The sequence below is a fragment of the Anastrepha obliqua genome, chromosome 1, assembly GCF_027943255.1.
Source record: "Anastrepha obliqua isolate idAnaObli1 chromosome 1, idAnaObli1_1.0, whole genome shotgun sequence".
Lineage (NCBI taxonomy): Eukaryota > Metazoa > Arthropoda > Insecta > Diptera > Tephritidae > Anastrepha > Anastrepha obliqua.
Genome location: NC_072892.1, coordinates 130055868 through 130069858, shown reverse-complemented (window position 1 = coordinate 130069858; position 13991 = coordinate 130055868). Strand labels below are relative to the sequence as shown.

General features: G+C 39.8%; 1 protein-coding gene across 1 annotated transcript in view; it reads right to left on the bottom strand.

The window, feature by feature from the left end:
- LOC129237230 (dopamine receptor 2) overlaps positions 1–6098 on the bottom strand; it is a 46322-nt gene extending 40224 nt beyond the window's left edge. Inside the window, 1 exon segment of the mRNA XM_054871812.1 lies at positions 4375–6098. Coding sequence (XP_054727787.1) covers positions 4375–6098 — 1724 coding nt within the window.
- Positions 6099–13991: the final 7893 nt, after the last annotated feature.

Genomic DNA, 13991 nt, shown 5'->3' with positions numbered 1-13991 from the left:
TGGCAGGGGAGTTTTCGTATTTTCCCAAAGGGATACTAAAGCTTTTGCTTTAATAAATTGCATTGTAAGTGTTCGATAATTTGGTTGGCTTACCCTCCAGACAACCTTGCTTACGTGATTTAACGCCATTCTATTTCTTATTTTTAGGCCACGTTAAGGTGTTGGCGTATGTCAGCAAGTCATCAACGTTGGAGGAGCTCGGGACTAATATTGAACACAAAACCACAAACTTTCTAGTCGATTAGTGTGGAAGAGTGGTGGACATTTAGCACAAGCAATCGATTGCTAGACATATAAACGCGGTGGTGATATGTGTGATTACGATTTTTTTAAATTTCAGGTTCATACACAACGCGAATTGAATTTTAGTGGGATAACACAATTCTTGAGTGTTTTGTTTGAATAAAACATTTATATGACTCTACAAAAAAATCGTTTAATTTAATACATATATAAGTTACTTTTGGCTATCAGAGCAGATCAAACAAACACTAGAAACAGAACTAGGAGTTCAAATTGTGCTTCTTTCAATGTTTTTTTTTCGTTGTCGTGTTTGTGTTTTTGAAGCATGCATCGGTAACAATAATTGAAGTTCATACTTATTTAACTGAAGAAAAAAGTTTTATTCACAACATCATATTGGCATTACTGACCATGGTGGACTATTGCCTCCTCTACAATACGCCTCCATTCTTCTCGACAGCCTGCTTTTGTTCTATGTTGTGAGATTCTCATCTTACGTATGTCGCCTTGCATGTCTTACTACCATTGTCGCCTTGGCCGGCCTCTGGTTCTTACTCCTTCAGGATTTGCTCCAAAAACTATTTGGTCCCTCTTTCGCTGCTCATTCATAAGACGTGTCCATACCACCGTAATCTTTGCAACTTCATTCACCGCGTTACATTTCGTCCCGCGATTAGAAGACTGATTTCGTGGTTATGCGGCATGCACCGACTTCTAATCGTATTGGGCCGAATATTTTGCTTCGAATTTTTCTTTAAAATCGCACAGTAAATTCACGTCACTAACTGTTTTCAGCCATAAGTGAGAATGGTCTTAGTATAGTTTTGTACATCTTTTGTTCCTTCGATATCAATGAAGAATTCATAAGTTTGGTTTGACCAAAGTATAATCTGTAAGTATACTCCTATTTTATGCGTATTACTCCAAAGTATTTAAACTCTTGCATGAGTTCAAAAATATAACTTCCGATTCTGACTATTATGTCATTGTGTCATGTACATTCTGTCAAAAAACCTTTGACATGTTTGCGTCTTGAACGAGATTTCGTGCCGAATCATTGAAATTGTTGAAGAAAGCCTATGGCAAGTGTGCTTTATCAAAAACACGGGTCTACGAATGGTATAAAGCTTTTGCAGAGGGCCGAAAAGTCGTGGAAGATCTGGTAGCCAATCAACGTTTTCAATGGATGAAAACGTGGATAAAGTCAAGGAAATGGTGCTGGAAAACCATCATTTCAATTTGAGGGAGGTAGCTCGTGCCCTTAGTGTGTCTCACGAGTCAATTCGCAACATTTTACACCATCAATGGGGCATGGACGCGTGGCTGCTCGTTTCGTACCAAGATTGTTGAATTTTTTTCAAAAAACACATCGGAAGAAGGTGGCAGAAAACATGTTTGACCAAGTGAAATCGGACCCAACGTTTATCCAGCGCATCCTCGCATTATAACAGGTGATGGGACGTAGGTATATGAGTTTGACATGCAAACAAGTCATCAGACGGCTGAATGGCTCTATCCACATGAGCCGAAACCCAAAAAACCACATCAAAGTCAGTCAAAAGTGAACATCATCCTACTCGTTTTCTTTGATTATCGTGGTGTTGTGCACTCGGGATTCTTTCGAAATGGTTCTACGGTAAATAAAGAATATTATTTGGAAGTTATGCGACGTTTAATAGAGAATGTGCGCAGGAAACGGCCCACTTTGTGGAAAGAAAACTCATGGATCTTGCACCATCATAGCGCACCATCTCACAAGGTTCATATTGTGAACCATTCTTCGGGCTTATTTTGTGCTCTCCAAATTTGAGGTTTGAGCTTATGTATTGTTCAACTGTTCAACTCTTCTCCGCCATCATTTATGAGCTCTGCCACCTGTCTTGTACTTTTTCAGCTTCTCTATTACTCTTTTGGTCACATTAAGATCGGGGTCTTCTAGTATATTATCTACTGTTCATACTGTACCATTAGGCGTTTCATCTTCATTATTCCTTAAGAGCTCATTCCTTCCAGATATTTAACACTTCATTTGAATCTCTCACTAAATCACCATTTTGGTTCTTTCAAGCCATCAATCTCGGCTGGAATTGGCCCGTGTGTTTCCTTATCCTGCGGTACATACAATAGATATTGTTTGTTTGCTGTGGAAGACTTCCTCTATGATTTCTAGTTCCCTCTTCATATAATCTTTTTTCTTTTTTTTTATAATTGGCTTCTTTTCTTCTGTCTTTATATTTTTGCGGATTTCTTCAAGTAATGTTTTCGAGGTAGGCCTTTCTTGCTTTGTTCTTTGCTTTGTATTAACTTCTTACATTCTGCGTCATACCATTCGTGGGTAATAACAGTTTCAGTTAGCTTTTATTCACAACAGCAATTGACAATCATGCAGCGAAGCAATGGATAGCAGCGAACCGGAGTGGTTATGATTTTGAAGCATTGGGATTTTTTCTCTTCTTACAAAATAGAAAAATCCTCCCATAAATTTGAAAGGCAATTGATGCCCAATTACATTCAATGGACGATTGTTCGGTGTCTAGCAAAAACTTTCGTCCCAGCTAACTCGTTTTTCGCTAGACCTTTTCTTCACTTTGTATTGGAACCGTCCGTGAAGATGGACGCTTCGAACTTTATTGCCCTCCACTTATTTCTAGCGATAGACAAATCCTTAAAGTAGTTTACCAAAGACGGTTATTGGCAGATACAGTCCATTTTACTGGAATTTTTTGCGTCGTTGGATGAGCAATTTCGCAGTTTCGTTATGTTTGACTGCCTGCTGAGTCTATTAAATTACATTATTCTTAGATTATTATACCTTTTTGCATACGTTAAAAAAAAATCAGATTATTTTACATACATAATTTTGTTTTAAGGATGTGAAGTAGAAAAGACTTAGGAAATACCCTTAATTCAAAACAATATCAGGCAGCCATTTTTAATTGTCAAAGCTTTTTTCAAATTTGATTGATAATTATTATTACAAAATAAATGGATGTGTAAACAAGGGGGAAAAAAAATTTGTTAATAAACTTTAAAATCGAATATATCTAAATCAGTTCGGATATCTTTTGTTTTTGTTTTTCTTTGTTCACTCCTCTCGGGAGCATAGGGCCTCGACAAGACTTGACTTGCGTTGGTTTCTTTAATCTATTTGATTTCTGACAGGGTAGGTGATTAGCTTGCCGCTATCAGTCCTAAATAACTACATATAATTAAACTAATCAGAAATGACCTAGAAATAGTATTCTGAAACAATATTGACACTCTCGGTAACCTTGACTATGCCCCATTGTCGTTAAAAACCTCATTTCTACACGTTAACATGGGTTCGTCGCCAATCGCTATTCAGCGATTTCTACTTCTCTGCTTTTGAAAATAAGTCTCAGGTGGATCTATCAACATTGACTTCCCGAAAGCTTCGGACAAAGTATTACATCGTTTGCTCCTGCTTCCTTGCATCTTCATTCAACATACTTATCCTGGATTAAATCCTACTTAAGTGATAGGCGATCCCTTTTTTTGTTTCATTTCATCAATGATATTAGCTCATGCTTCAAATTTGCCAATTTCTTGCTTTGCGCTGATGCCATAAAATATTTGCAACCATCACAGAATTCTTCATCGTTTGGAATTCTTTAAAATAGTTTTTTTCCAGAAATAGTTATGATGTACACGCACCCATATCTAGAGCTTGCGCTAAACTAAACTTAGACCTTTTGCTTTAGATTTTGAATTCATGACATCAATACCTTCTTTAGTTAAATATTTGCCTTAGCTGATGTACCTATTTAATATTTGTCCTAATTTAAAGAGGTATCTAAATTTAGATTAATATTAGCTGTGTAGTATGAAATAATTACTACACCTTATTTCTTTCTTGTTATTTTTACAAAACTACGTAAATATTATAAGCCAAACCTAATTTGATTGAGGCGTGTGCATCCTTTTTACTATTTTATTAATAAAAGTACTTGATTTTAAAAAAGTCGTTGCTTGTTTACTACTTGGAGCCTTTAAAATGTTCGGCTCGGTTTCGGTTCGGCTTCGGCTGAAATTGGGCGAAGCTCGATATCGCTTCAAAAATAATTGCTTGACCATTCTCTAATCATAATTATAGTACAAATCTTTACTCACCTTCTAAAATCCCTGCTCCAACAGGCATAGATTACGGGATTCATGCAGGAATTTATCCAGCCCAGCCACGTCACAATCGCCGATACAATTTCCTCGTGCTCGATGCATTCTACACAGAAACCCGAAAGTAGATTCACAACAAAGAACGGCAGCCAGCACACGATGAATACACCCATCACTATACCCAGTGTCTTGGCTGCCTTCTTCTCCTTGGCGAATTTCGCCAATTTGCGCGACAATGAGAAATTCTTTCCCATATGTCTATGTCGCGCAAGACCATTATTATGTAGCGCCGATAGTGGCTCGTCGTCAGGTTCTTCTGGCGTTGATGACGTCGTACCCGACGCGCTGTGATTGTGATGCGCCGAATGTAGATGCGAATGATGGCGATGGTGTTGCGAACCATCGCTACCGCCACTAGGAGCGCCACCCAGCGAGCCGTGAATTGTCGGATGATGTGAAGCGCTCGTCGAAGGTTCACGTGTCGTTCCACCACGATGGATGCGTAACGTTAATTGCAATTCACCAGACGCCATTAGCACTTGCTTGGTTCCGATTTTCAGTGAACGCGTTTGAATCACCGCAGCACGATAAATACGGCAATAGGTGAATACCATGACTAGCAGTGGCAGGTAAAATGAGATCGTCGATGAGAAGACTAAATAACCGAGGTGTTCTGTAAAGGTGCACTTGTAAGCGGGCATCTCACCGTCGCGCGCCGCACGCCACCACACTATCGCCGGAAAGCTGATGGCACTCGAACACACCCACACTGCACAGATGAGAGCTGCGGAGCGTTTCACCGTCATGCGCATTGGATAGGTGAAAGGGTCGGTGATGGCCCAGTAACGATCCAATGATATCACACATAAATTCAATATGGAGGCGGTGCTGAAGAGTACGTCCAGCGAGCGCCAGATGTCACACCAATCGGTACCGAAGAACCACGTATTCTCGAGCACTTCGTATAGTGCCGAAAAAGGCATCACAACCAAACCCACCAGACAATCAGCTACCGCCAGACTCGTGATGAAGTAATTTGTGGCCGTGTGCAGATAACGTTCACGTATAACGGCCAATATCACCAGCGCATTGCCAAATACGGTGGCGAAGGAAAAGAGAAAGAGAAATGATAAGAGCGAAATGCGATCATTGGGAAGTAGGCCGAGAAACTCGCCAAGACGCGGATCGCGTGTGCCATTACTCACATCGTGTATGTACGACGTTAGCGAGGCATTCGCAGCGACGACGGTGGATGTGGATGTGGTCAAGATCTCGGTACTGGTGGTGGTCAACAACTGCTGTTGTTGTTGCTCGGCGCTTTCCAGAAATCCATTGAAATAATCGAAGATATCGTCAGAGATGTTGAAGCTCGTATAGAAAGCAGGTGGTGGTTCCGCTTGAGCCTCCGTTGTGTGATTGTCAGTGCGGGTATTCGATTGGTGATATGCAAATCCTGACGCGGTTTGCTGTTGAGCGGAGAGTTGTTGCATGGAAGGCTCCAACTCCGGCGCGACCAGTGAAAACTCGGATAACTCTTCGGCTGTATATTTCCAGTAGTAAAGTGTGTCGTTAACTCTGGCGGCGGTATCAGTTGAGGCACCATCTCGACTGCTCGTCGCATTGGCGTTGCTGTTATTGTTGTTGTTGTTGTTTGTAGCGGCGATGATGCTATTCGTGCTAGTGAAATTGCTTGCGACACCTTGACTATTCGCATTATTCATTATCGTCATTGGCGCATGCGTACGATGCTCGAGCAACGCCAAAGCCTATTGTTTACGGTAATATCTGATAATTTGCTGTACTATTTGCCAGTCGTTTATACTATTAAACATATTACAGGTGCGCGTGAATAGCTGCGTAACTCAAAGGCCTCCCTTCCACAGTAAGCCACTTCGAAATGTTTGCATCTTTAGCGGAGCATTGGCGCGTATTTACGTTTGTCATTGCTGCTGTGCGAATTTTCATTTATTAGCCTTCAAAGAGCGAGAGGAAGAAAAGAGAAAGAAAAATGAAAGATAAAACAGGTGAGCAGCGTTGACAAATTGACATTTAATTCAATCATGATTTGTTTAATTGCTTAATTTAATTTAATTGTGTGAAATCTCAAACGTATCCTGCTTTGTCACTTCCTGCAGCTAACATTTTATGCAACCTTTATTCTGACTCTCAGGCGGTATAAGCGAGCAGGCTATTAATTAGATTGGTGAAGAGAAAGCACCCGGCAAACAACGGGTGGCACACTTCCTGCTCTTCTTCAATTTACAAAGGCATCCTTTGAATACACAAACAAATTATTTAAATTACGTCAAACAGGAAATTTTGTACCTTCTGGCTATGTTGGCACATTGGCTAGTCAGAAATGGCAAAAATAACCTTTCCACCTTTTCACCTTACCACCCCTCATCTAGCCTTAATCTGCTTACTAATCCTCAACATGAACGCACTTGATAAATTCTACTGAAGCCTCTGGCATATCCTTTCATCACCTTTGACTCGATGACAGACAACTTTTTCACTGTGAATTTTACGTTTGCTTTGCCGTTCAGGGGATTGGAAATGGTAGATGGCAGGTGGCAGGTGGCAGTTGAGTAGGAAGCGCGTCAAGTAATTAAGGAATGCACATATTTTATGAAAGCAGCACCAACAATTCAAATAAATGTCAGCGTTGACAAATGCGCTAATTAATAAAGAAATAAAAGCGCGGCGGGAAAGGAAAATAGTATTTTATGAATGTAGAGTAACTCAAAATTCTGCTATAAACAAGAAGTTATGCAAGTAAATTAAGCAACTCATAAATTGAAAATAGACAATTTTTTTCAATTTTAAATCATGCGAGTGAAAGGTGTTGACGCACACAAAATTTGTTGACTTGAAAAAATTAGATAATTATCAGCAGAGTGAAAGTAAAAGGAGGACAAGAAAGAAAGAAGGGAAAGAAGTTTTTGCTTCTTAAAATACGCGGTAGAAATGGCAAATTCAAATAAGTTCAGTGACCTATGTATTGAAATGTGAGTGTATGGTAGATACATAGGACCGTTCGATATTGCGTCTGCAAATGCCCTATTTGATGAAATATTTTTCTTAGGGATGATTAGAGAGTAAATATCCGTGGTACTTCCTAGTTTGGAGGATACCAAATCGGATCAATAGGATTTCTTTCTTAAGAATAGTAAGTCCATCCTGACAATATCCGACGAGGCGTCCCTTGCAGAGAGAAAATTTCTGCGGAAGATTTTTGTACTTTTGCACGTTGGCGACTGTGAGTAGAGATTCAGCGGCTACATTGGCTGGGCCATGACACCTGCGCTTCGGCTCTGAAAGTATTCGATGCGGTACCAGCTGGTGGTAGCAGAGGAAGAGGAGGACCTCCTTTGCATTGGAAAGATTAGGTTGAGAAGGTGTTGGATTCACTTGGTGTGCCCAACTGGCGCCAGTTAACATGAGAAAGAAATGGCTGGCGCGCTTTGTTAAACTTTTCCAAAATCGTTTAAGCGGTTATCGCGCTAATCAAGGAGGAGAGAGTCTGCACGGACATACCTCTTCTTTTACCGACGGATCCAAGATGGAACCTGGGGTTGGAGCGGGGTTTTCTCTAAGCCTCCTTCAAACTGCCGAAAACTAGTAGTGTAGAGATCCCAGCCATATGGCAGGCTTGCAAATAGATAGTCAAGCTCTGTCGTCGCAACTTTTTTATGGCTAACTCCTGGTCAAATGCCTCCAATGTGCAGGACACACTTATCTGGGTTCCAGGGCATAGGAACATAGAGTGAATTGAAATTGCCGATCAGCTTGCCAGGAAGAGGTGGACAAAACCGGTTTTAGTTGTCCCCATCTCATACATGACTGTCCCTATGGCTGTTCTTGAAGAGTAACTGCACAGTTTTTTAAGTATGGGATTCTATCTTATCGTGTGCTATCTCAAAAACATTTTGGCCTCAGTACGAAAGAAGCAGGGCGCTTTAAGTGCTAGGGATTCCCCGTCATTCAATTTCCAAATTGATCGGAACTCATGCAAAGAAGCTTTTACTTCCGTGCAGCCCTCATTGCAAAATCTGTGGGGATCCGGCAGAGAAAGAGACTATTGAACTCTTTTTTTTGCAAATGTACGGGTATGGCGCTGTGCGCTTGAGGTTACTTAGTGTGCCTTTCGTGGATAGCTGGAGGCAGTTCTCCAGCTTAGATCCCGTTATCAACAGAACGAGATGGCACACTTCCTAATGAGAGTACAGAAAATGATATTGGTATAGGCAACAAGCATCTAAGTCACTCATTTTTGGAAAATTTTTAAACATAGCGAAGGAAAGATGACCCATGAATCCCATCTATAGAATCATAAGAGTACAATATATTTTTATATTGGCTGAAAGTTTTGGTACTTTTTACAACATTTTTTTCATTGGCACTGCATTCGTTATATGGTGTTCCGACTGAATACAAAGCTGGTCAATAAAATGCTAATATGGCAACTCCGTTACTTTGACATTTTGCTTCTTACCATATTTTGCGCACCCTCATTTTCCCTCTCTTTTTCTTTTGACTTTTTCGTGAACGGACGTGCCGCTGCAGCGATTTTGACAACGTTCGTATAATTTGGTTTTAATTTAAATTCTCTGAACATATGGAGAAATTGCGTAACACCGTTAAGAAAAAAATTAACAAAAATCAACAAAAACTTGAACCATTTAAAATCTAGTATCTTGTAATATTAAAATTTAATAGACTAGAAACTCGCTACATCTTTAGTGAAATTCTGTTAAAAAACTTTAAAATTTGTTAAACTTTTTTTTCAATTTGCAGAAAGTCCAATATTTGTAATGTATATGGTAATGTATATGGCCTTTATAATGAACTAAAAAAATAAATAAATTGAAATTAAAAATAAAATTAGTAAATAGCCAAAGTTTGCCAATATTTGATGCTTTTGAAATTTTGCCTTTATCTTTATGTGGCGACTATAAAAAAGGCTGTCTGAGGTTTGAACTTAATTTTTTATCCTTCTTGTGTGCTCAAAGTTCGTCACTTCCTGAGTAATAAATAACAAAAAATTCCACGGTTGGCCATACTTTGCTGACGGCAGTAATATTTTAGATAGTTAGCTGGCTGACTGATAGTGGCAAGATTACATTGCTGTATGGAGTGCTACTGGCAAAGCTTATAATAAATATTAATGAGCAAAACAGAAAAAAAGAAAAGAAATACCAATCAAAATAAAAACTTGCAAAATAATTTTATTTTACGGCTTGTAAAGTTTTCTTTCATTTTAATAGCATTTATCACATAATTCTAACGAAAGTGAAATGTCAGTTTTATTTATTTTTTATGAGTATTTTGCAATTGGAGCCAGTGAAAATGAAGTATTAAAACCAGTCTCACGAAAAATTTAATTTATAGTAAGACTAAGAAATTAACAAAATTGAGGTTCGAGTGAGAAGTTTTATTAAATAAGTTCTCGCATTCGCTTCAAAAATGGATAAGGCAACAGAAGGAGGTATACACATACAATTATATGGAACTATGACTAATAAACCATTTTAAAATGGATATATTCCATGCTCTCTGAGAGACTGTTAACCGCTGGTGTGAACAGTGGCGAACTAATCACCGTCAGGGCCAAGCAAGGATGTCCCCAATGGGGTGTTCTTTCTCCGCTGCTGTGGTGCTTGGTCGTAGACTCTCTACTAGCGGAGATGCAGGAACTCGGTTTTCATGTCCAAGCATATGCGGACGATGTCTGTGCGCTAACATCGAATAAATCTTTAAGGAGGCTTTGCACGAAAGATTGATGCATGGTGCATGAGACAAGGTCTTTCCGTTAATCCGAACAAAACAACCATAGTCTTGTTTACGAGAAAACGGAAATTGGATGGACTCAGTCTTCCAACACTGAAAGGTGTAACACTTGGTCTTTCCTATGCAGTTAAATATCTAGGAGTAATTTTGAGTAAGAAGCTGACTTGGGAGACACATGTTTCACTGAAGGTGAATCGCGCATTAAGGATTCTTCAACAATGCCGCAGAACCTTTGGTAAAACCTGGGGTCTGAAACCTGATGTGGTCCTATGGATATACACAGCTCTTATCAGACCAATCATCACTTACGCTTCTGTGGTCTGGTGGCGACGGAGCATGGTTAAGTCCACAATCCGGGAACTACACAGGCTGCAAAGAAGTGTATGTTTATGCATCACGGGTGCCATGAGTACAACCTCTGGTGATGCCCTAAATGTTATGCTTGATTTGCTCCCCCTGGATCTTAAGATACAACAGGAAGCAATAAAAGCAATGTGTAGACTCCATAAATATGGTTTCTGGCACGGAGGCGGAACTTCAAGATACAAAGAAATCTTTAAGTTGCTATCTGAGCAGCATCCACTGTTTTTGACACCTAAAGACGACCTGATACCCACAGTTTCAATTGGAAGGAAATTCTATGTCAGATTTCTATGGTGTGAGCAATGGAGCAATCTAGAATGCATGCAGGAAGGTTTGACGGATATTTTCTTTACCGATGGCTCCAAGAATGAAATACGGTCTAGAATCGGATGGTACTTAATCGATAGTAATAAGTATCACTATGCTATGGGGGAAATGGCAACTGTTTTCCAAACAGAAGTTTTTGTCATCCTGAAAGTAGCCAAATGGATAATCGCGAGAAAAAGGAGCGGGAAACAGATTGGAGTTTTCAGTGACAGTCAGGCTGTACTGAAGGCTCTGGAGAATGCGAAGCAAGCCTTAAAGATTGTTCAAGAATGTAAGAAGAGGCGTAATTCTGTCGCAAGACAAAACAGGCTTGTACTTATATGGGTTCCAGGACACTCCGGTGATCAAGGAAACGAAATTGCCGACGAATTGGCCAACCGTGGATCAGCGGTGCCCCCACAGTGGCCAGAACCAATAATCGCAGGAATCATGAATAGGATCAGCGATTATGTAGGCGATCTATATAAAGAGCGATGGTCCGGTCTAGAACGCTGCAGAATTGCAAAGTTTTTTGAGACAAGTCCGAACAGAAAACTAACAAACTTTCTACTAAAACTTGGAAGGGAAGACGTTCCGTTGATGGTCGGTATCATTACAGGACACAACCCATGAGGTCAGCATATGACCACCATTGGAATCATTGAGGACCCAATGTGGCTGTCGTGCTTGGGGGAAACGGATAGCACTGAGCACTTTCTCTGTGAGTGTCCTGCTTTTGCTAGAGCACGGCTACGAGTTTTTGGGTTCCGATGTCGTGAGAATGAGTAATATTCATTCTCTAAAACTGGAGAATATTTACAGATTTGCCAAAGAATCTGGAAAACTCTCACAGAACTAAATATCTCTATCTCTGTCTTTATTCTTTCCTATCGCTTTCTCTGATACTATTCTCCTTCTTTGTCAAGCCCTCTTTCGAGAGCTCTAAATACAATAGGCTTTTTAGCCTGAGTGTTTTAGGAGCCACCAAATTCCCTGGAGCTCCTTGGCTCGACCTTTTGAAATTTGAATTTCAATTTCAATACGACTGTAATTCAGGTTGCGATGCTAGCATCCCAGTATGTGGAATAACAAAACTCGATATAGGGAGGATTTAAAATAGTTACCCAAGCGATGGCCAAGGCCAATTTAAATCTGTTGTACTTGATATTACCATAAATTCTGTAAAAAAAATGTTCCAATGCATACGGCGAGACCGAATTTGCAGAAAAAATTTTTATTATTTTGGGTTCTGTTCATATCTATAATGGACTTAAATTGTAGCAGAACTTATGGCACGACAAAATATTTATATATTTCAATGAATTACTGTATAAGTTATTGAAATGTAAGACGTCATATTTATAAATAAATAAAGAAATTACTACTTCTCACTACTATTTCTAGTAGTCTTAAATATTTGTTTCCTTTTGGATATCTTGAAATCTTCAATGCCATCACACACATAATTTTCCCAGTTTCGTTTAAATTTGCACCTGTGCCGCTCTATTTACTTTTTTTAAAGGCATAGGTAATTAAATCAACTTTTATTACACGGTTTGTATTGCCTTTAAATTGTTATCTACTCCAGTCAACGTGTTTCTCATATCAATTCATATATCTTTTTCCCACCAGCTTTGCTTTCACTATTTGTCCCATGGAACATTTTTCTCGATTTATTTTCCACCCACAATTTCTATGCCTTAATCTGGCTTTTATACGTTTTCTATTCGTCGACAATCTCGTTCAACATCTACTGCTATTCTCCTCTGTTTTCATATCATGTCGCTATTTTACTTTTTACACAACTATTATGTGTTTCTGGGTATTGGTGTTGGTTGCTGTCGGCTGCAGCCGTAAAATAAATTAATTTCGTGTTGCAACTTCTTGTTCGCTTTATTTGCTTCTGGGGCATATGGGCAAGCCAACCGAAGATTGTATGTGTATTTGAGGGCAGTAACGATGGATTGTTGCAAAAAAATCTGAGCAGGTCTATAAAAACAAATGTATTAGTGGGTCTGAAAGTGGTCCATGTCAACCAACTGAGGTAAATTTTTATAAGCTAAATGAAAATCAAACTTATTTTTGAATTAACTGAAACCAGTTGTAAACCAGAAGTTTTCGAATCACTGGGTTTTATAAATGCATGGAAAATAGAGATCTATTGGGCCCCGTAGCGGAATGCGTTGGTGCGTGGCTACCATTGTAGAGGCTCGAATCTCTGTGCAGCAAAATGATATACTAGTAAAAGTTTTTTCTAATAGCTGTCGCACGTCGAACAACATCAACACGCTTGCCACAAATAGAAGGAGGAGCTCGGACAAACACCTAACAGAAGTGTACGCGCCAATTATTATTATTTTTTATTGGGCTCTGCAACCAAAGTGATAGAACCTCTGCTCCAAAATCATAAGACTTCGGGCTCATCATTGATGGTACTTGTAGTCTGGTTTTCCCTTGATGGAATACAACTCACTCGGCATTTACGAATTCTAACCGCTTTTGGTCGATTGAACGCTTCAATCGGATCCGTTGTTGACAGTGGAGATCCGAGTTGAGTGTTCAGAGTGTTCATTCCATACTTTCATCGAGCATGCACAGAAAAAACCATAGCATCTTCCAGGCAGAGACCATGTCTATGTGCAGAGGTTAAGTCCCGCAGAGTAGTAGTAACCAACCTATCAGAGATCTGAATGGTGCTTTACTGACCTGCACTGATGACCAGATTCGTAGATGGGAATTTTGCTTTGAAGCAATTAGTAGTATCACTCTTAGCAGATAATCGTGCTTCGAAGTGGGCAGCACAACAACGAGCAGCAAAATAACAACATCCTGTCCTAGTCTAGCGGATATTAGGATGCAGTCGCGAAGCTGAAGCTTAACAAAGCGACGGGCAAAGATGGCATACAGCCAGAACTACTGATCGCCGACCAGCAAATTTCAGCGAAAATTATGCATCCCCACATCTTCACAATGAAAAGCTGCCTTCGTCGTGGGAAGGCATTATCGTGAAGCTGCCCAAGAAAGGCGATTTGCGTGACTGCGATAACTGGCGGGTAAAAACTCTGCTCAACGCCACCTACAAAATCCTTGCCACGATCATTCAAGGCAGACTCCATTGCATCGAACGCTCCTTAAGGGATGTACGTGATGGATTT